Source organism: Crocodylus siamensis, chromosome 4 (genome assembly GCF_052110815.1).
Source record: "Crocodylus siamensis isolate JL-2025a chromosome 4, ASM5211081v1, whole genome shotgun sequence".
Lineage (NCBI taxonomy): Eukaryota > Metazoa > Chordata > Crocodylia > Crocodylidae > Crocodylus > Crocodylus siamensis.
The window spans coordinates 50,922,921-50,937,394 of NC_143398.1; the positions used below are offsets into that span (position 1 = coordinate 50,922,921).

Consider the following 14,474-nt stretch of genomic DNA (forward strand, 5'->3'; position numbering starts at 1 on the left):
AAAATTGGTCCAGTAAAAGATGCTATAAAACATAATATTTGGGGTGTGTTTTGCATTTTCCCTGAACTGTCCTGGATGCAACAAAACTACAAGGGATGTGAATTTTTTTTTAAAAAAATTATCTGTTTTTAATCTCTTCGAATTATATCAGTTAACCATTTAACCCAGGGGTAGGCAAAGCCCATCATGTATGCCAGTATGTGGTAAGTGAAGGCATTTTGCTTGGGATGCATGCCTTGAGGAAGGGGCTGGGGCTGTGGTGCCACAAGGATTGGGCCCCTTGCATCTCCCCTTCCATCTGCCCTGGCACGCAGACAACTTACAGGTTGAGGTTGCAGGTGTTTCTGGTACTCTGCCCAAAAATGTTGCCAACCCCTGGTTTGACCAGTAAGTCAGCAGCTCAGACATAGCTGCTACCGGGAGCCCTTCCTCAGGCCCTTTGGCCCTGTGGTGGTGGCAGGAGCAGTGGCAAGCCCTGCCAGACAACACAGCTCAGGTGAAGCCCATGTGCTGGGAGGGAGCAGCTAATTGTTTAATTGAGGAGTCATTAGGCTGCCCACTGTTTTCTTCTTTAACCTCAAAGACTATTGTCCCTTCCTTCTGCCTGCCTGCCCTGCCACCTTGTGGTTCCTCCTAGGGTACCATGTGGCTTCCCTCCTCCGCCCCTTCCCTGTAGGACTGGGTCCAGCCCCGCACTAAACAATAACCAGTAAGCTAACCAGTTATCATTGAGCTGATCAGTTAACCAATTAATTGTTTAACCTTTCATATCCCTAAAAACTACAGGACTACCACCAGGAACTGCAATATAACCACAATGGTCAATTCCCTATTTAAAACAAAAGAATAGGGAATGTGATACTACAGGGTCTTCATAAAGTCCTTGTGCACTTTTAAACTTTAATTTGCTTTTAAATGTCGTTTCCAGATTATTTCCATCATACCTACAACATAAGTTATTAAAGTTTAAAAGTGCACAAAGACTTTATGAAGATCCTGTATATGGACACTGCTATGTGGCTACTGCTAATTTTAATTAAACTTCTGTAAACCTTTCAGTTGGTTTCTGACAACAGGATACCACATCTTACGCCAGTGTGAAGCAATTGAAAGATTTGTGGAGCACTGATTAAATCTTAATTCTTTGCACATTCTCTGAGAAGGAAATGGTTATATACATGCAAATGCTTTCTTTCTCCTTTCGACTGCTGAAAAGTCCCTTGCAAGGAATTTGTCAAAAAATACGCTACAGAAGGTTTTGTTATATTGTGAAAGATATCAGATTACACTCCACTTGTCCTACTTCTTCACAAAATAAGTTTCTATGTTTAATTACCAATTTGCAACTCAGACATTTATAATTGGCCAAAGCAAATTAATGAGACTGTTAAGGAATTGTGTTTTAAGGAGTATATTTTCTTGAAATAAGTCAACTAATGAATCTTTGTGAATATGAAGTGCCATTAAACTAAAACATATTGCACTGCATATTTTAACTTCTAAAATACTTTTATAGCATTTAATATTTTGACGGAAGTATGAATTGGATTCCCTGGTTTGTCATTTTCATGCTCTACCTCATGTATTGAATAATGCTTTGTAATAATAGGTTTATTCATATCCTTCAGTAATTTGGACCTAATGACTTTTGTGAATTTCATTAATTCTTTAACCAACTTCTGGAAAACTTTAGGCATCTTAAATTTAAAAGGTTTGAAAAATGTAAATAGTCTGGGTAGTAGCCCAGTGATTGTGTTAGTCTTGGCTGCTACCATGTTTTTTAAATGCATAACTACCAGTACATTGGAAGGAATATAGAAGAATTTTGCAGTTAGGTATAAAATGTTTGGCTTGAGCATTTGGAGAAATGTGGAAGACTGTTCAGTTTTCTTATTGGGTGACTATATTAACTAGTTTTTTTCCTACCAAATTAAAATAGTTTCTTGGCTCTTTAAATATGAGTTAACTCTGTTTTGCTAAAAATATTTAGTTCTGTGCCTCAGTCCACATTTTGAACATTTTCTTTGTAACTGAGAACTGGAAATACAAATACTTTTAAAAGCTGAAGTTCAGACTCTACAGCACAATTTGGTAGCATTAGGTATGCCCCACAATGGCTGATTATCAAGGTGTTTAGCTATTCATGATCATCTTGTGAGTTTACATGACATCTTTAGTAAAAGTATTTTTTTTCCTTCTCACTAGAGTGTATACAAATGTGACTTCCTAAATCTTCAGATTCAGCAACCTCTCCAGTTGGCACAAGATGCTATAGATGCCTTTCTTAAACAGCTGAAAAATCCCATTGATTCTCTACCTGGAGAACTCTTCCATGTGGTGGTTTTCTCACTTCTCCTTTCATACTTTCCATCACCTTATCAACGATGGATATGCTGCAAGAAGGCCCATGAACTTCTGGTGCTGAATGGCTTGTTGCTTATTATCACTCCTGACTCCTCCCACCAGAATCGCCATGCTATGATGATGAAAAGCTGGAAAATTGCCATAGAATCACTGGGTTTTAAACGTCTCAAGTATTCAAAGTTTTCTCATATGCACCTAATGGCATTTAGGAAAACTTCCCTGCAAACAACAAGTGACTTAGTTAGCAGGAACTATCCAGGGATGCTGTATATTCCACAGGATTTCAACAGTGTAGAGGAGGAAGAATATTCTAACACTTCCTGTTATGTCCGATCAGACACAGAAGATGAACAAATAGCTTACGGTTTCATGGAGCTTCCTGAAGCCCCTTATGACTCAGACTCTGGAGAAAGCCAGGCTAGTTCTATCCCTTTCTATGAGCTAGAAGATCCTATATTACTTCTAAGTTAATATAACATCTGAAATGCCCTTTAAGTCAAAACTTTATCATTTAACTAATTTCGCTATACTAACATGGGCTCAGTACATAAAAATGGTTTGCATAGAGAAAATGCAACGGTTTACAGAGTTTGCTATTTTTTTCTATCTTGAATTTTAAAATTTATTCTTGTATAAAGGTGAAGAATACAAGTTTTATGCAGATGACTTGTCATAGCATAAATTCTTGTTACGTTCTTTAGGATTTGTATCACCAAATTTTTCCAGAAAGGTACCATTCTTTTCTTCAGTGCTGTGAAGTGTGTGAATTCTATTTAATTTGCTAAATGTCTTGTATCGCTATTTTAAATGCTTATTACAGTTGAAACTTAAGACACTGGAGTTGGTGGACTCAGTGTACGTAGGAAGGAAATAATTTGCACTTTGATAGTTAAATGTGCAGATAGTTTGGAGTAAGATGTTGGGTGAAATTTGTCCTTTTTTCTCTTTAACTGAACAAAGCATTTGCAGAAAGCTATTTCATTCCGGTTAAGCTTGGGCTGAAGAAACTAATACTTATACATCTGGCTTTACTTATGTTGCACTTCCTACAACAGTTTGAGGTAATGGCAAAATGCAGGGGGACATTTTCTTCTCGATATGCATTGTAATGTCTAATTGCATAAAGAGACGTTAGGCAGACATGCTGACTAGAAACTACCCCAACAGAAAACTATGGTAGATCTAGACAATCTTTTTATCACTTCATTTGGAAAGTTTAGGTAATTTTATGGTTTTGGTAGCACTAACATAGCAGTATTGCCCATATTGCATATTCCACTCCCCACCCCACCCCCTTGGAAATCATCTTTTGCATAATATTTTAGAGTAAAAAATTGAAGGTGAAAAAGATCAGTTGTATTATTTTTTTTTACATCTTTTACAGATCTTATTTGCAGAATTCCCATATTGCAGTTATGACAGCTGGCTGACTTTTATAAATGGTGAGGCCTAATTCTACAGCTACCTAAGGAAATATGCACACTTATTTGAGTAGTCACTGTGACCACTCATTTGAGTTCCGTTATACATAGCCTTAAGTGTTTGCAAGATCGAGGCTTTATGTAGTGAATATAGCATTTTGTTAAAAAAATTTAATTAGAGTTGTCAAAAAGTTGCTTTCAAATTAAGCAGCTGAGAGAAAAATCTGCTCTGTAAACATGCTGAAATAATCTGTATAAATCCATAAGAAATACCTTGCAGACAAATAGTATTTAGAGGTGGAAACATGCTCAATTTATAAGTACTGGGGGGAGGGGTATTTTGTTTTGTTTTTCCCTTCAATTTTTTTGTTTTGCTTTTTTAACTTTCTTCCTCTTGGCAAAACTTAGACCTGGATGCCCAAAGTTTGGGTCTTCAGTATTTTGGGGTACCTAAAAAAGCGACACAAATTAGATGTCAAAATATGGATTTAATATCCTAAGAAAGAACACGCATTGAAAAATGTGGTCCAGAAGTCCTAGGTAGGAAAATACTAGTTTCCTAATGATTACAATAAAAACTTCATAGGTCATGTTATCAAACTGTAGTCTTGTATTCATCGGCCAGAAATTAGCGGGTAAACCTTTTCTAATATGGATTCTTCAAGTGGTTCTTTTAAGGACAATACTTAAGTTTCCACTGGAATTTCACAATTTGCTGTAGTTGTTTTTCTTTTTAAAGACTGTATATTCTAGATAGCTGATCCTATTTACACTAATATTTTCACAAACTATATTAAGTTTGTTTAACATAAGCTTGTTGTACCTTTTGCACATCACATAAGGAAAATCCCCTACTCAACCAAACTTGATTGCTCTTAAATGGGAGTGATAGGTAGTTGGAAACTAAAGAAAGTTATAATTAAAAATGGAAAAATGTTAAGACTAGATGTAAGCATTATGAATTAAAGCTCATGCTGTTTTAAGATATAAGAATTTAATAGGAAGCTACTGATTTAAATGAAATTAATGGTATATTTTCAAATTAAGTTACATTACATAAATTAAGTACAACTTAATGTTCACATCTAGTGCTTAAAATACACTTTCACTAAATTTAAGATGCCTAGCAGTCAAAATCCCCTTCTTCCCAGTTGAGCCCTGCTGGAGTCAGTGGTTATATTAAAGCTAAAATGTTGGTGCTATAAATTCTTAAGTGTTTACACAAATTACTGATTCTGCTCATGCTCAAGTGTTCATGGCATATTTCAATTGGTATTTTTAAAAAGCTATATAAAACGTATTTATTGTTTAGCATTAATGTATTGATATAAACCTGGACAAGTGGTTTGATTCATTCGAAGAGTATAGCTAAAAATTCAGACCAAGACCACCTCAGTAGAAATAGCTTAATCTTTGAATGTAAGAATTCAGCCTGTCTGGCAGCTTGTGACAACGTTTTGTGGTTCAGGGACTTCAAATGATCATAAAAACTCTGTTCTTTTGCTGCCCAATCTAAGTATCTTAATTGCTTTCCGGATGTGGGCGAGTGTGTGTGCGCATGTGTTTTTGGGTGAAAAAAAGGGGCTTCCTGCTATTTCTTCAACCACCCATGATGGGAGAGAAATATCAGAAACTTCTAGACAAACAGCTTTGGTTCAGGAAGAATGTATATATTTTGAAACTCCTCAGAATCATGACTGGATGAAAGATGAGGAAGATGATCCCCATACTCTAGGTGTCAGGAAAACAGACATACCATAATGTTTTGTTTGCATTTTGTTGTCTTTATTTCACTCCTTTTTGTGAACAAAGCACATTTATTAAAAAATATTTTTAAAGCGTTTTGTGAATTGTGTTTCTTGGGGGATAATGAGGGTAAATATCAACATTTTATAAACCCAACAATTGTAGTAAAAATACAAAATTTAGTTCTCTATTTCATTTTTATAGAACTGTTGTTCTGTCAAGAATCCTTTTCCATACCTCCAAAATAATCGAGCTGAAATCAACATAAAACCCTTCCTTTTGTGTATCTGTCTATTTAGCATGTCTCCTCCCATGGTTGTTCCTTTTGCCACTGCAAGCTGGGATATGTTCTGCACCCTCCCCACTCTGGTGCCCTCCCTCTGAAGCACATTGGCTATACTTATACAGAAAACTGGGCTTTGAATTAACATCTTCCTTCTTCATACTTGGAATAGCTTTCATAACCCATTGGGAATATCCCATAAAGACTGATTACGTTTTCCTGTCAACTGCTCCAGAGGCTGAGACATTTTGCACTGGAATTCGTTGTGCAGAAGGTAAAGAACAAGAATGAAGCTTGTGGTAACTATGAGTCTTCACTTCTACTGGTAAGGTTCTCCTCTTTCAAACAGAAGCAGTTGTAATTCCCAGTCTCACACTACTAAAAGCTAAATCCAGAAAAGGATGTGGTAAATCCCGAATTGCAATCCAAAAGTGTAGATGGGGCAACTTCCTACACCAGTATGTATATTTGTTACAGTATAAAATGTTTACAACGTAACTTGCATGCTACAGCAATACAGCAGTGTTGCTACTAAGTTAAAGTTGCTGTGCCTTTTTTGCTCACTTTCTCACCAGAAAATTGTGCAAATTTAACAATTGTAATAGCTGACATAAGCTCCCAAATGGCCACTCCTCTTTTCCCTTTTAAAGTAATTTAAAATGTCTGTCTACAGTGAGAGTCCCTGCTTACCAGTTTTGTCATTCTGGAAGTACCTAAACTCACAAACTCACTCTGCTTGATAGAGGAGTTCTCAGAGTACCTCAAAAAAATGCTCCTGGAAAAAAGTACCCAAATCTGAACAAGGAGCAAGTGCTTTGTTTGGACGTAGGGTAGCCAAGTACTTACACCAGGGGCTGACAATTATTTTGAGTGGAGGGCCACTTACAAAGTTTTAGCAAGCTGTTGAAGGCTGCATGGGCAGCCTCTTGATAGGTGCCTCACCCCCTGGTTGCCATCTTGTGACCAGAAGTCCCACCACCTGATCTTAGCCACCTTTCAGCAAGGGGTTTTGCCATCTCAGAACCAGAAAAATACCAAATTATATTCTAAAAAGTGAACACCTACATAATTAATTTGGTTTTACAAAATATTTTTGTCCTGATTTACATGCTTTTGTGTAGCATACACAGAAGCAATTCCACAATTGCTTAAAATGAAGTCTTACTCTTGTATATTGTGGGGTGTGCATATAGGTTTGTGGGGGAGGGTATGGGGTGTGTGGGTGGATGGTGGCTGGGGTGCATGGGAGGGTGTAGGTGTCTACATAGATGGCAATGCTGTGGGGGGTACATGTGGATGCTGGGGTGTGCAAGTGGGATTCACCCTATGAACACACACATAGGGCAGGAAGACAGTGAAATGGCTGGGAGTGGAGTGGGGCAGGGCTGGGCTGCTCAGTTTTGCTGAGGGCTCCCCCTGGGTCCTACTGCCCTTGTCTCCTGTTAGCTTTGACAGGTAGCCAGGAAAAAATAAATATTAATTTACTAATATGTTTAGGGGCCCCATGGGCTGGATCTGGCCTGCGGGCAGTATTTTACCTGCTCCTGGCTTAAAACAAGCCAGCTTCCCTACCCTTCTCACCCTTCACTAGCCAGCAGCCTACAGGCAAAACTGGGAGGTGGCTTTTGCTCATCCTGCTGAGGCTTGTTTAAGAGGAGAAAAGGTCCAGAATGAGGACAGATTCTGTAATCTAGTGACTTAGGTCATTGCTGAGAAAACAAAAACCAGGTCTCCCTCCTAGATGAATACAGTAGTCATTGGAAAAGGCTCCTGCTCCATCTTCTGTTCCTTTCTGCAAAGTAACAGTTTAAACTGAAATTTGCAGCAGTTGCAGTATCCCAGAATTATGGAAAATGAGGGTTGGGAGGAACCTCAGGAGTCCGTCTAGTCCACCACCTGCTCAAAGCAGGACCATCCCCAACCAAAGCTTTTGTCTACCCTGGGCTTAAAAAACCCCCAAGGATAGGTAACCTGTTCCAGTGCTTCCCCACCCTCCCAGTGAGAGAGTTTATCCTACTACTTCACCTCAACTTCCCTTGTTGCAACTTGAGACCATGGCTCCTTGTTCTGCCACTGCTGAGAAAAGTCCAGCTCCCTCCTTGCCGGAACCGCCCTGGCTGCTGTTCGACCCCCTTAGTCTTCTCTTGTCCCGGCTCGATAAGCCAGTTCCTTCGGCCTTTCCTCACAGGTCACGTTCCCCACCACCCTAACCCTTTTCATTTCCCTGCACTGGACTCCCCAGTGGGTCCGTATCCTTTCTGTAGCGACGCTCCCGATGTGACCTCACCAGCGTGGACCCGAGGAGCAGAATCGCTTCCCCTGACCTGGGGGCAACACTCCTACCCCTGCGGCCCAAGAAGGCTAAGGATGCCCTTATCCTTCTTGGCAACAAAGGCACATGGCCGGGCCATACCCAGCTTACTGTCCACTGTAACCCCTGTCCTTTCTGCAAAGCTGCTGCTCATCCCTCCAGCCTGGCTTTCGAGTTGGGCCTCCTCAGGCTGCAGAAAGCAGCGCAGGCAGATTTCCAGGCCGGAGGGACCGAGCCCGTAAGAAAGGGGCAGGGCAGGTGCGCCCCCAAGGCAACATGCTAATAAGAAACGAATACTGAGGAGCTGCTCCGCTCCCCGCCCCGGGAGCAGGCCCGTCTCTTCCCCCTCCCGGCCGAGCGCCTGCGCTTGTGAGCACCCTGGGACCCACGTGGCGCGGCCGTTGCTTCCGCGCTCGCGTCACGGGACGGGGCTTCCCCGCCTCCACACCCCTGCCCGCCTGAGCCCTCGCGCGCCCCGTAGCCGGGATGCTCCGGGGGGGGGCCCAACATGGCGGCGCCGCTGCCGCTCGTGGGGCCGGGGCTTGGCGGGGCTGCGTGGGGTGAGTCTGGGGGCGCGGGGGAAACTCGCGGGGCGGCCTGGATGCAGGGCTGAGCCCGCCCGGGAGGAGGGGGATCTTGAGCGGCTCCTCCGCTCCGGGATACCCACCCACCCTGTCCCCTCGGTCCCATCGGCTCCTTTGGGCGTGAGGCGGCGGGCAGCGCCGAGCCAGGCCCCGCGGGCCCACCCGTGGGCAGAGTCGCTGGCTCCGGCCCTGCTCTCTGCCCGGCGCCGGGCTGCAGCTCGCGGGTCGGCACACGCTGCGCTGCCGGGTCTACCATAACTGCCCTGTTTGTACGAGCGTTTCAACCCTTTGCGACCAACAGGAGTAGAAGTGTCCAAAATGTAGGATCGTTCTTGACGCAGCAGGTGCCAAACCCAAGTCGCTCTCCGGGAGCCTGCGCTGATTTCGGGGTTTGCTGTCAGACCTTCCTTACTGCTTGCCTCAAAATGAAAAAGTGCTTCAACTTCGATGACTCAATCCTGGCTTACTCAAGTTACAGTGAGCAATAGAAAGTAAATAAGAAGGTTTATTTGCCTACTTATTTGCATATATTTTCAGTGTACGATAGTTTTTCAGTAAATGCAATAATTTTGAGCTTCCCATACGATGATTTCCTTTTTAAGACCTGGCAACACTGCTTGCATTGCATCAGTTGTGCAGGTGAGCCGTGGGGGAAGTGCTCCATGAGCTGAGGCTGGTGCCACCTGTGCAAAGTAATCGGGGCAAGGGAAAAACATCCATCCAGCAATAGGAGCTAGCTATGAAGGTAGTGCTTGGAAATGTGCGGCCGCTGTAAAGCAGGTTTCTAGCAGGTTTCCTTTGAAGGTGTAGCAGGATCGTCGGGTTTCAAATGGATCCTTAGCTAGTTTGGGTCCCAAATTTCAATTTAGATTCCCCCGCATGTTGTGGACTTGCACAGCTTGATTATAACAGAGGTGTTTTTCCTGGATGCAGGTATTCTATATATTTTTTTCATTTTAAATATTATCACATGTGCACCTCAGATGTGTCAGCAGTGCCTCAGGAAATGAGAACTTGAAAGCTGACCTGAAGGAGCTACAGCTCTACATAAATAAATGACATTTGATTAGTCCAGTTTCACTGCCTAGGCATAATGAAATGCAAAAAGTAACAGAAGAGTGGGCATGTTCATGGAGAAGTTAGATTTTGCGACACTCTTAATTTATTACAATATAAGCTGATACAGGTTATCTTGATGGTGCCTTTTTAATCATGAGTCCAGTTGTTGTTTATCTGTCCTTCTTAGGGAAAAGAGTGAACCTACTTCTCTACTACTTTAATCTTGCCTGATTATCTGTATGCAGATAATAATAAATGAGAGAGAATCACATTTAGGTGTACTGGGTATCCATAATGATTTAGCAGTGCGTACAGAGGTACACAGCTGTCTTAGCCTGAAGTCAAGCAGAAAATAAGGAAGGGTAGATATGGATCTCATAGACTAACTAAATAAGATTATATAGAGAGCGTAAGCTTTTGTGAACTCTAGCTTACTTCACCAGATGATGCCAAGGAAGCTCAAGTACACAAAAATTTGTGCTTTCCATATATTTACTTAGTTTGTAAGTAGAGACCTGAATTTGAGGAGGCTTCCCCCCAATTTTGCAGGCAGAATGTGGGGTGGGGGCCATGAACGACTCATGCCCCCAGCAACTGATTATCTGTCATACTGAGGCAAGAAAAACTACATAGTATCCAGTGCTTGGTGGATATCACCTGGTTTGTTGGCTGCTATGAAAGGCAAATTATATGTGGAGGGCTAATTATAAGGGGCAAATTGCATTGTGATTTAGTATGCATGTACATTTGGGAATGAATAATTACACTTTAAAGATGACAAATTAGTCAAAGTGTTTTGTGTATAAATCAGTGAGACTGACAGAGATTCAGTGCACCAAGTAATAATACCCTAGTGATGAGTTATCCCTGTGGCTAATTAATCAGATTTCACCAGATTCTTTTTAAAAAGGTAATTTATCAGCAGGGATCCTGGTTTTAAATCCCCAATTTTTGTTTTTAAAAAAATTAACCCCAAATCCAGTTTTCCATGATTAAAATGAAACACCACTATCTATAGATCTAGATCTATAGAACTTCTTTATCCGTCTATTATATATTATATTCACAGCCCCCACACCACTACTATATATCTATGTATAGCTATATAGCAGTGGCATTTTGTTTAAATCATGGAAAAATGTGGATTTTGGGTTACTGTTTTTAAATCGAAAATTGGGGATTTTTTTAAATCGGAGAAAGCCAGAATCACTGTTCTTCATTCACCAAAGTATCTGGAATGCACTGACTGGTTAAGATGTGTTTACAATGGTTTTACTTTTGCCAAAGTAACTAAAGTTTATGGGTAAATCTGCCCTTTAATTTACACTGTTTTATTGATATGAAGGACTGTATTCTGAAAGTGGCTTTGTGTGCGAGGAGATATTGGGAAGTCCAGTTTTTGAGACCCAGTATCTTTATGCTTTAAACGTGATCTCTTATGCCTATGCCTATACCCAGGCAGTGCTGCCAGTTTAAGTGCTGGTGGCCAAAGTAATGGTAGCATGGAAACCTCTAAGACGTAGTGACAGTTGAGCCAACAAGTCTTCCAATGAGAACCTTTGACACAGTCTCTCTCATACAAATAACTCATGATAAGCGGGGATCCTGGTTTTCTTTGTTTAAAAATCACAAATTCTCTGATAAAAATCAGCAGACACAGTTGTTTGAGTAAATAGTTAGAAAAATTGTTCTTTGCAAGCTTTCGGGTGCCTGAAGGAGAGTGTTTGTACCCAAAAGCTTGCAAAGAACAATTTTTCCAACTATTTGATTGGTCTAATAAAATATATCACATCTGCCCAAAGAACATTGTCTGCCTATGTCCTTAAACCAACATGACTACAACCAACAAAAAAATCACAAATTCTCTGATTAAAACCCCCTAAATCCATGTTTTTCTGTGATTTAAAATGAAACATCACTATATATATATGTAGGTATCACTTGAACACAATGTTTTACTGATATATATACAATTTTAAAGCAGTTTGGAAGCCTATCAGTGCCTCAATCACTATAATGAAATACATTCTGAATACCTCTAAATTTTTGTGTTTCATTTTGGGGTTTTTATTATGGAAAATCAGTTTCCCCTGCACCTTTCCCTCACCTGGACATGGGTCCAGCTTCAGCTGTCCCCCCTCACTGCTTTGTGGTGCTGAGCAGCCCTGATATGCTGGTGCCCTTCCCCTGCTGTTGCCCCTCACTCCTGACCCGCAGCTCCCTGGCCCTGTTGGTGCCCTTCACTCCCCACTCACAGCCCACCCACCCCCAAACCCTGCTGGAGGGGCCCCCAGTTGTCAGGGCTATGGGGCCAGGAACCTAGGTCTGCAGCCTGCTGCCCCCCTGCAGAAGTACCTGAACCGCAGCTGCTGCATGTGGGAGGCGGCAGATGTTGCGGTGGAGCGGCACACAAAGCGTGACTCCCCCTCCCCCACAGATAGCACAACCAGAGCAGAGGTCGTCGAGAGGTAGGGGCAGGCTTGGGCTCCCCTCCCTGCTACCTCCCACTGGGGCCTCCATGGCCCTGTGGACAGGACCCTGCACAGCCACAGTGAAGCACCCCTTGCCTGTCTGGCAGCAGTGGGCGTGACAAGGCAGAGTTGTGCCCCTTGCTGCTGTCAGCTGGGCAGGGAGCACTTCGCCAGGGCTTGTGGCCACAGCACCGAGCTTCCCTGCCCTGCTCTGCCTTGCCATGCTGGGTCCCACCCACTGGGCCATGGAGGCCCCAGGGAGAGGACAGCAGGCTGGGCAGCCTGAGTCTGCAGCAGGCAGCGTACATCATCCCATTGCATGCACGATCTGGGGTGGGGGGCATGTATCCCCCATCCCCCATTGTAGCGGCAGTGAGCTGCCTCTCTGCGGGCCCTGTCCTGCTCCCCAGTTGGGCCCTGCAGCCATGCACTCTAGCCCCAGCCCGGTCTAGCTCCCTTCCTCCCTCACTATGGGCGCCTCAATGTTCCCCTACTCGCCCCTGCACCAAACTTGCATGTGGGAGCTGCTCTCCAGGCTGCCCTGTGCACGTGTACATACACAGATGCATATGGTGCCCCCTGCCTGACTGGCTCCTCCTGCTCCCCACTCCCCCTAGAAGGCTGGAACTCTGCCAGCCTCCAATGGGAAACCCACTGTTTGTCACAGTTTTCTCCTTAAAAGGAGAAAATATAGGTTTTACTGCATTTTTCAGTCATGGACAGAAAACCCAGATCCCTGATGATGAGCAATTGAATTATTGCTAAGTAGCTGTAGCAGAAAGGCAGTAATTTGTTGAGTTGTCTTAGATGATATAAGGCCCCAGGTAAGACTTTATTTTTAACTGATCTAGCTTGTAGCCTACATACATCTGGATAAAACAGTTATTACTAACTTTGTTTAGGCATGGCCTAATTTCTTTATATTCAGGATTTCAGTGCATTTTAACTATGAGAATTTGGAAGAGTTTGAAACAGTTGCAGATTTGTTTAAAGGCCAGATTTCTAAGTTTGAATCCACTTACTATCTTAGACTTCGGAAATTCTAAAGTATGGACTTCTTTTTCTTTGTTTGAGCACAGTTGGATTGTGCTTCATGACTGGAGTTTCCAGGCACAACAGTGATAATAATTATTCCCCCATCTTGGTCTTTCTTGACATATGTTAATCCTAAGCAAGGGGTCAGCAACCACCGGCACGTGTGCTAAGCATGGCACGCGAGGCCATTTTGATTGGCACGCCACGACCAGTCCCGGCTCTGGGTAGCTGTTGGAGCCCAGGCTGCTCCCAGCAGGGCTCGCAGCATCCCAACTGCCTGCTGGGAGCAGTCCAGGCTCTGTGGCTGGCAGCAGCTACCCAGAGCTGAGGCTTACTGCAGCCAGGAAGCTGCAAACAGCTGTGCCGGGCTCCGGAGCCCTGGCATCAGTTCCGTACTGGCGCATGCACCCATGCGTCAGAGCAGGTGGGGTTATGAGGGGCCTGAGACAGCACAACCCCAGTCTCTCCCCTACTCCCAGCACAGAGCTGGTGACTGGGCCCCGGAGCCTTGTGTAGCTGGCTGTAGCCACTCTGGGCAGCTGCAAGCAGCAGGCAGGCTGCAAACAGCTGAGTTGGGCTCCACAGCTCTGGCATCAGCTCCATGCTGCGGTGACTGCGTGCACACCTCGGGTGGGCTGCACTGCCCTACTGTCTGCCCTGAGCTGCACGTGCAGTTGCCACCAGCATGGAACTTATGCTGGAGCTGTGGAGCCCAGCACAGCTGTTTGCAGCCCGCCTGCTACTTGCTGCAGCTGCCCAGAGTCCAGGCTGGCTACAAATAGCTGTGCCGGGCTCAGAAGCCCAGTCATCAGCTCCGTGCCAGAAGCGGGGGAGAGACCAGGGTTGCGCTGCCTCAGGCCCCTCCCCCACTGCCTGCTCCAACACGCGGGTGCACACTCTAGTACAGAGCTGATGCCAAGCCTGGCTGCAGCCGGCCCTGGCTCTGGGTAGCTGCTGCCAGCCAGGAGCCCAGGCTAGGGGGCAGGGGCTTTGTGTGGGGGACACAGGGCAGCAGGGCTGGCGGGCAGGGGTTTGGGTGGGGGGCAAGGAGCACAAGCAGGGCATCCTGCCCTGTACCCCCTGCCCTCATTTTGTTTTTCTGGCATGCCGGCGCTCTAGCAGCTTCCAAGGTAGGTATTGTGGGGGGTTTTGGCACTCCAGCCAAAAAACGTTGCCTACCCATATCCTAAGCTAATTACT

At 43.9% G+C, this 14,474-nt stretch overlaps 2 protein-coding genes across 3 annotated transcripts in view; both read left to right on the top strand.

Moving 5' to 3' along the window:
* The window catches only part of SAMTOR (S-adenosylmethionine sensor upstream of mTORC1), a 66,574-nt gene extending 60,951 nt beyond the window's left edge, over nucleotides 1-5,623 (top strand). The window contains exon 5 of the mRNA XM_090042280.1: nucleotides 2,206-5,623. Coding sequence (XP_089898406.1) covers nucleotides 2,206-2,835 — 630 coding nt within the window. The 3' untranslated portion in view covers nucleotides 2,836-5,623. The remainder of the gene's footprint in view (nucleotides 1-2,205) is intronic.
* A 2,908-nt stretch (nucleotides 5,624-8,531) lies between these two features.
* TMEM168 (transmembrane protein 168) overlaps nucleotides 8,532-14,474 on the top strand; it is a 38,384-nt gene continuing 32,441 nt past the window's right edge. Inside the window, exon 1 of one of the 2 annotated variants that reach the window (XM_090042278.1) lies at nucleotides 8,532-8,685. The gene's annotated coding sequence lies outside the window, so the exon portion shown is untranslated. Of the gene's footprint in view, nucleotides 8,686-9,009; nucleotides 9,201-14,474 lie in introns of those variants that run through there. The other variant, XM_090042279.1, reaches the window with a different exon arrangement.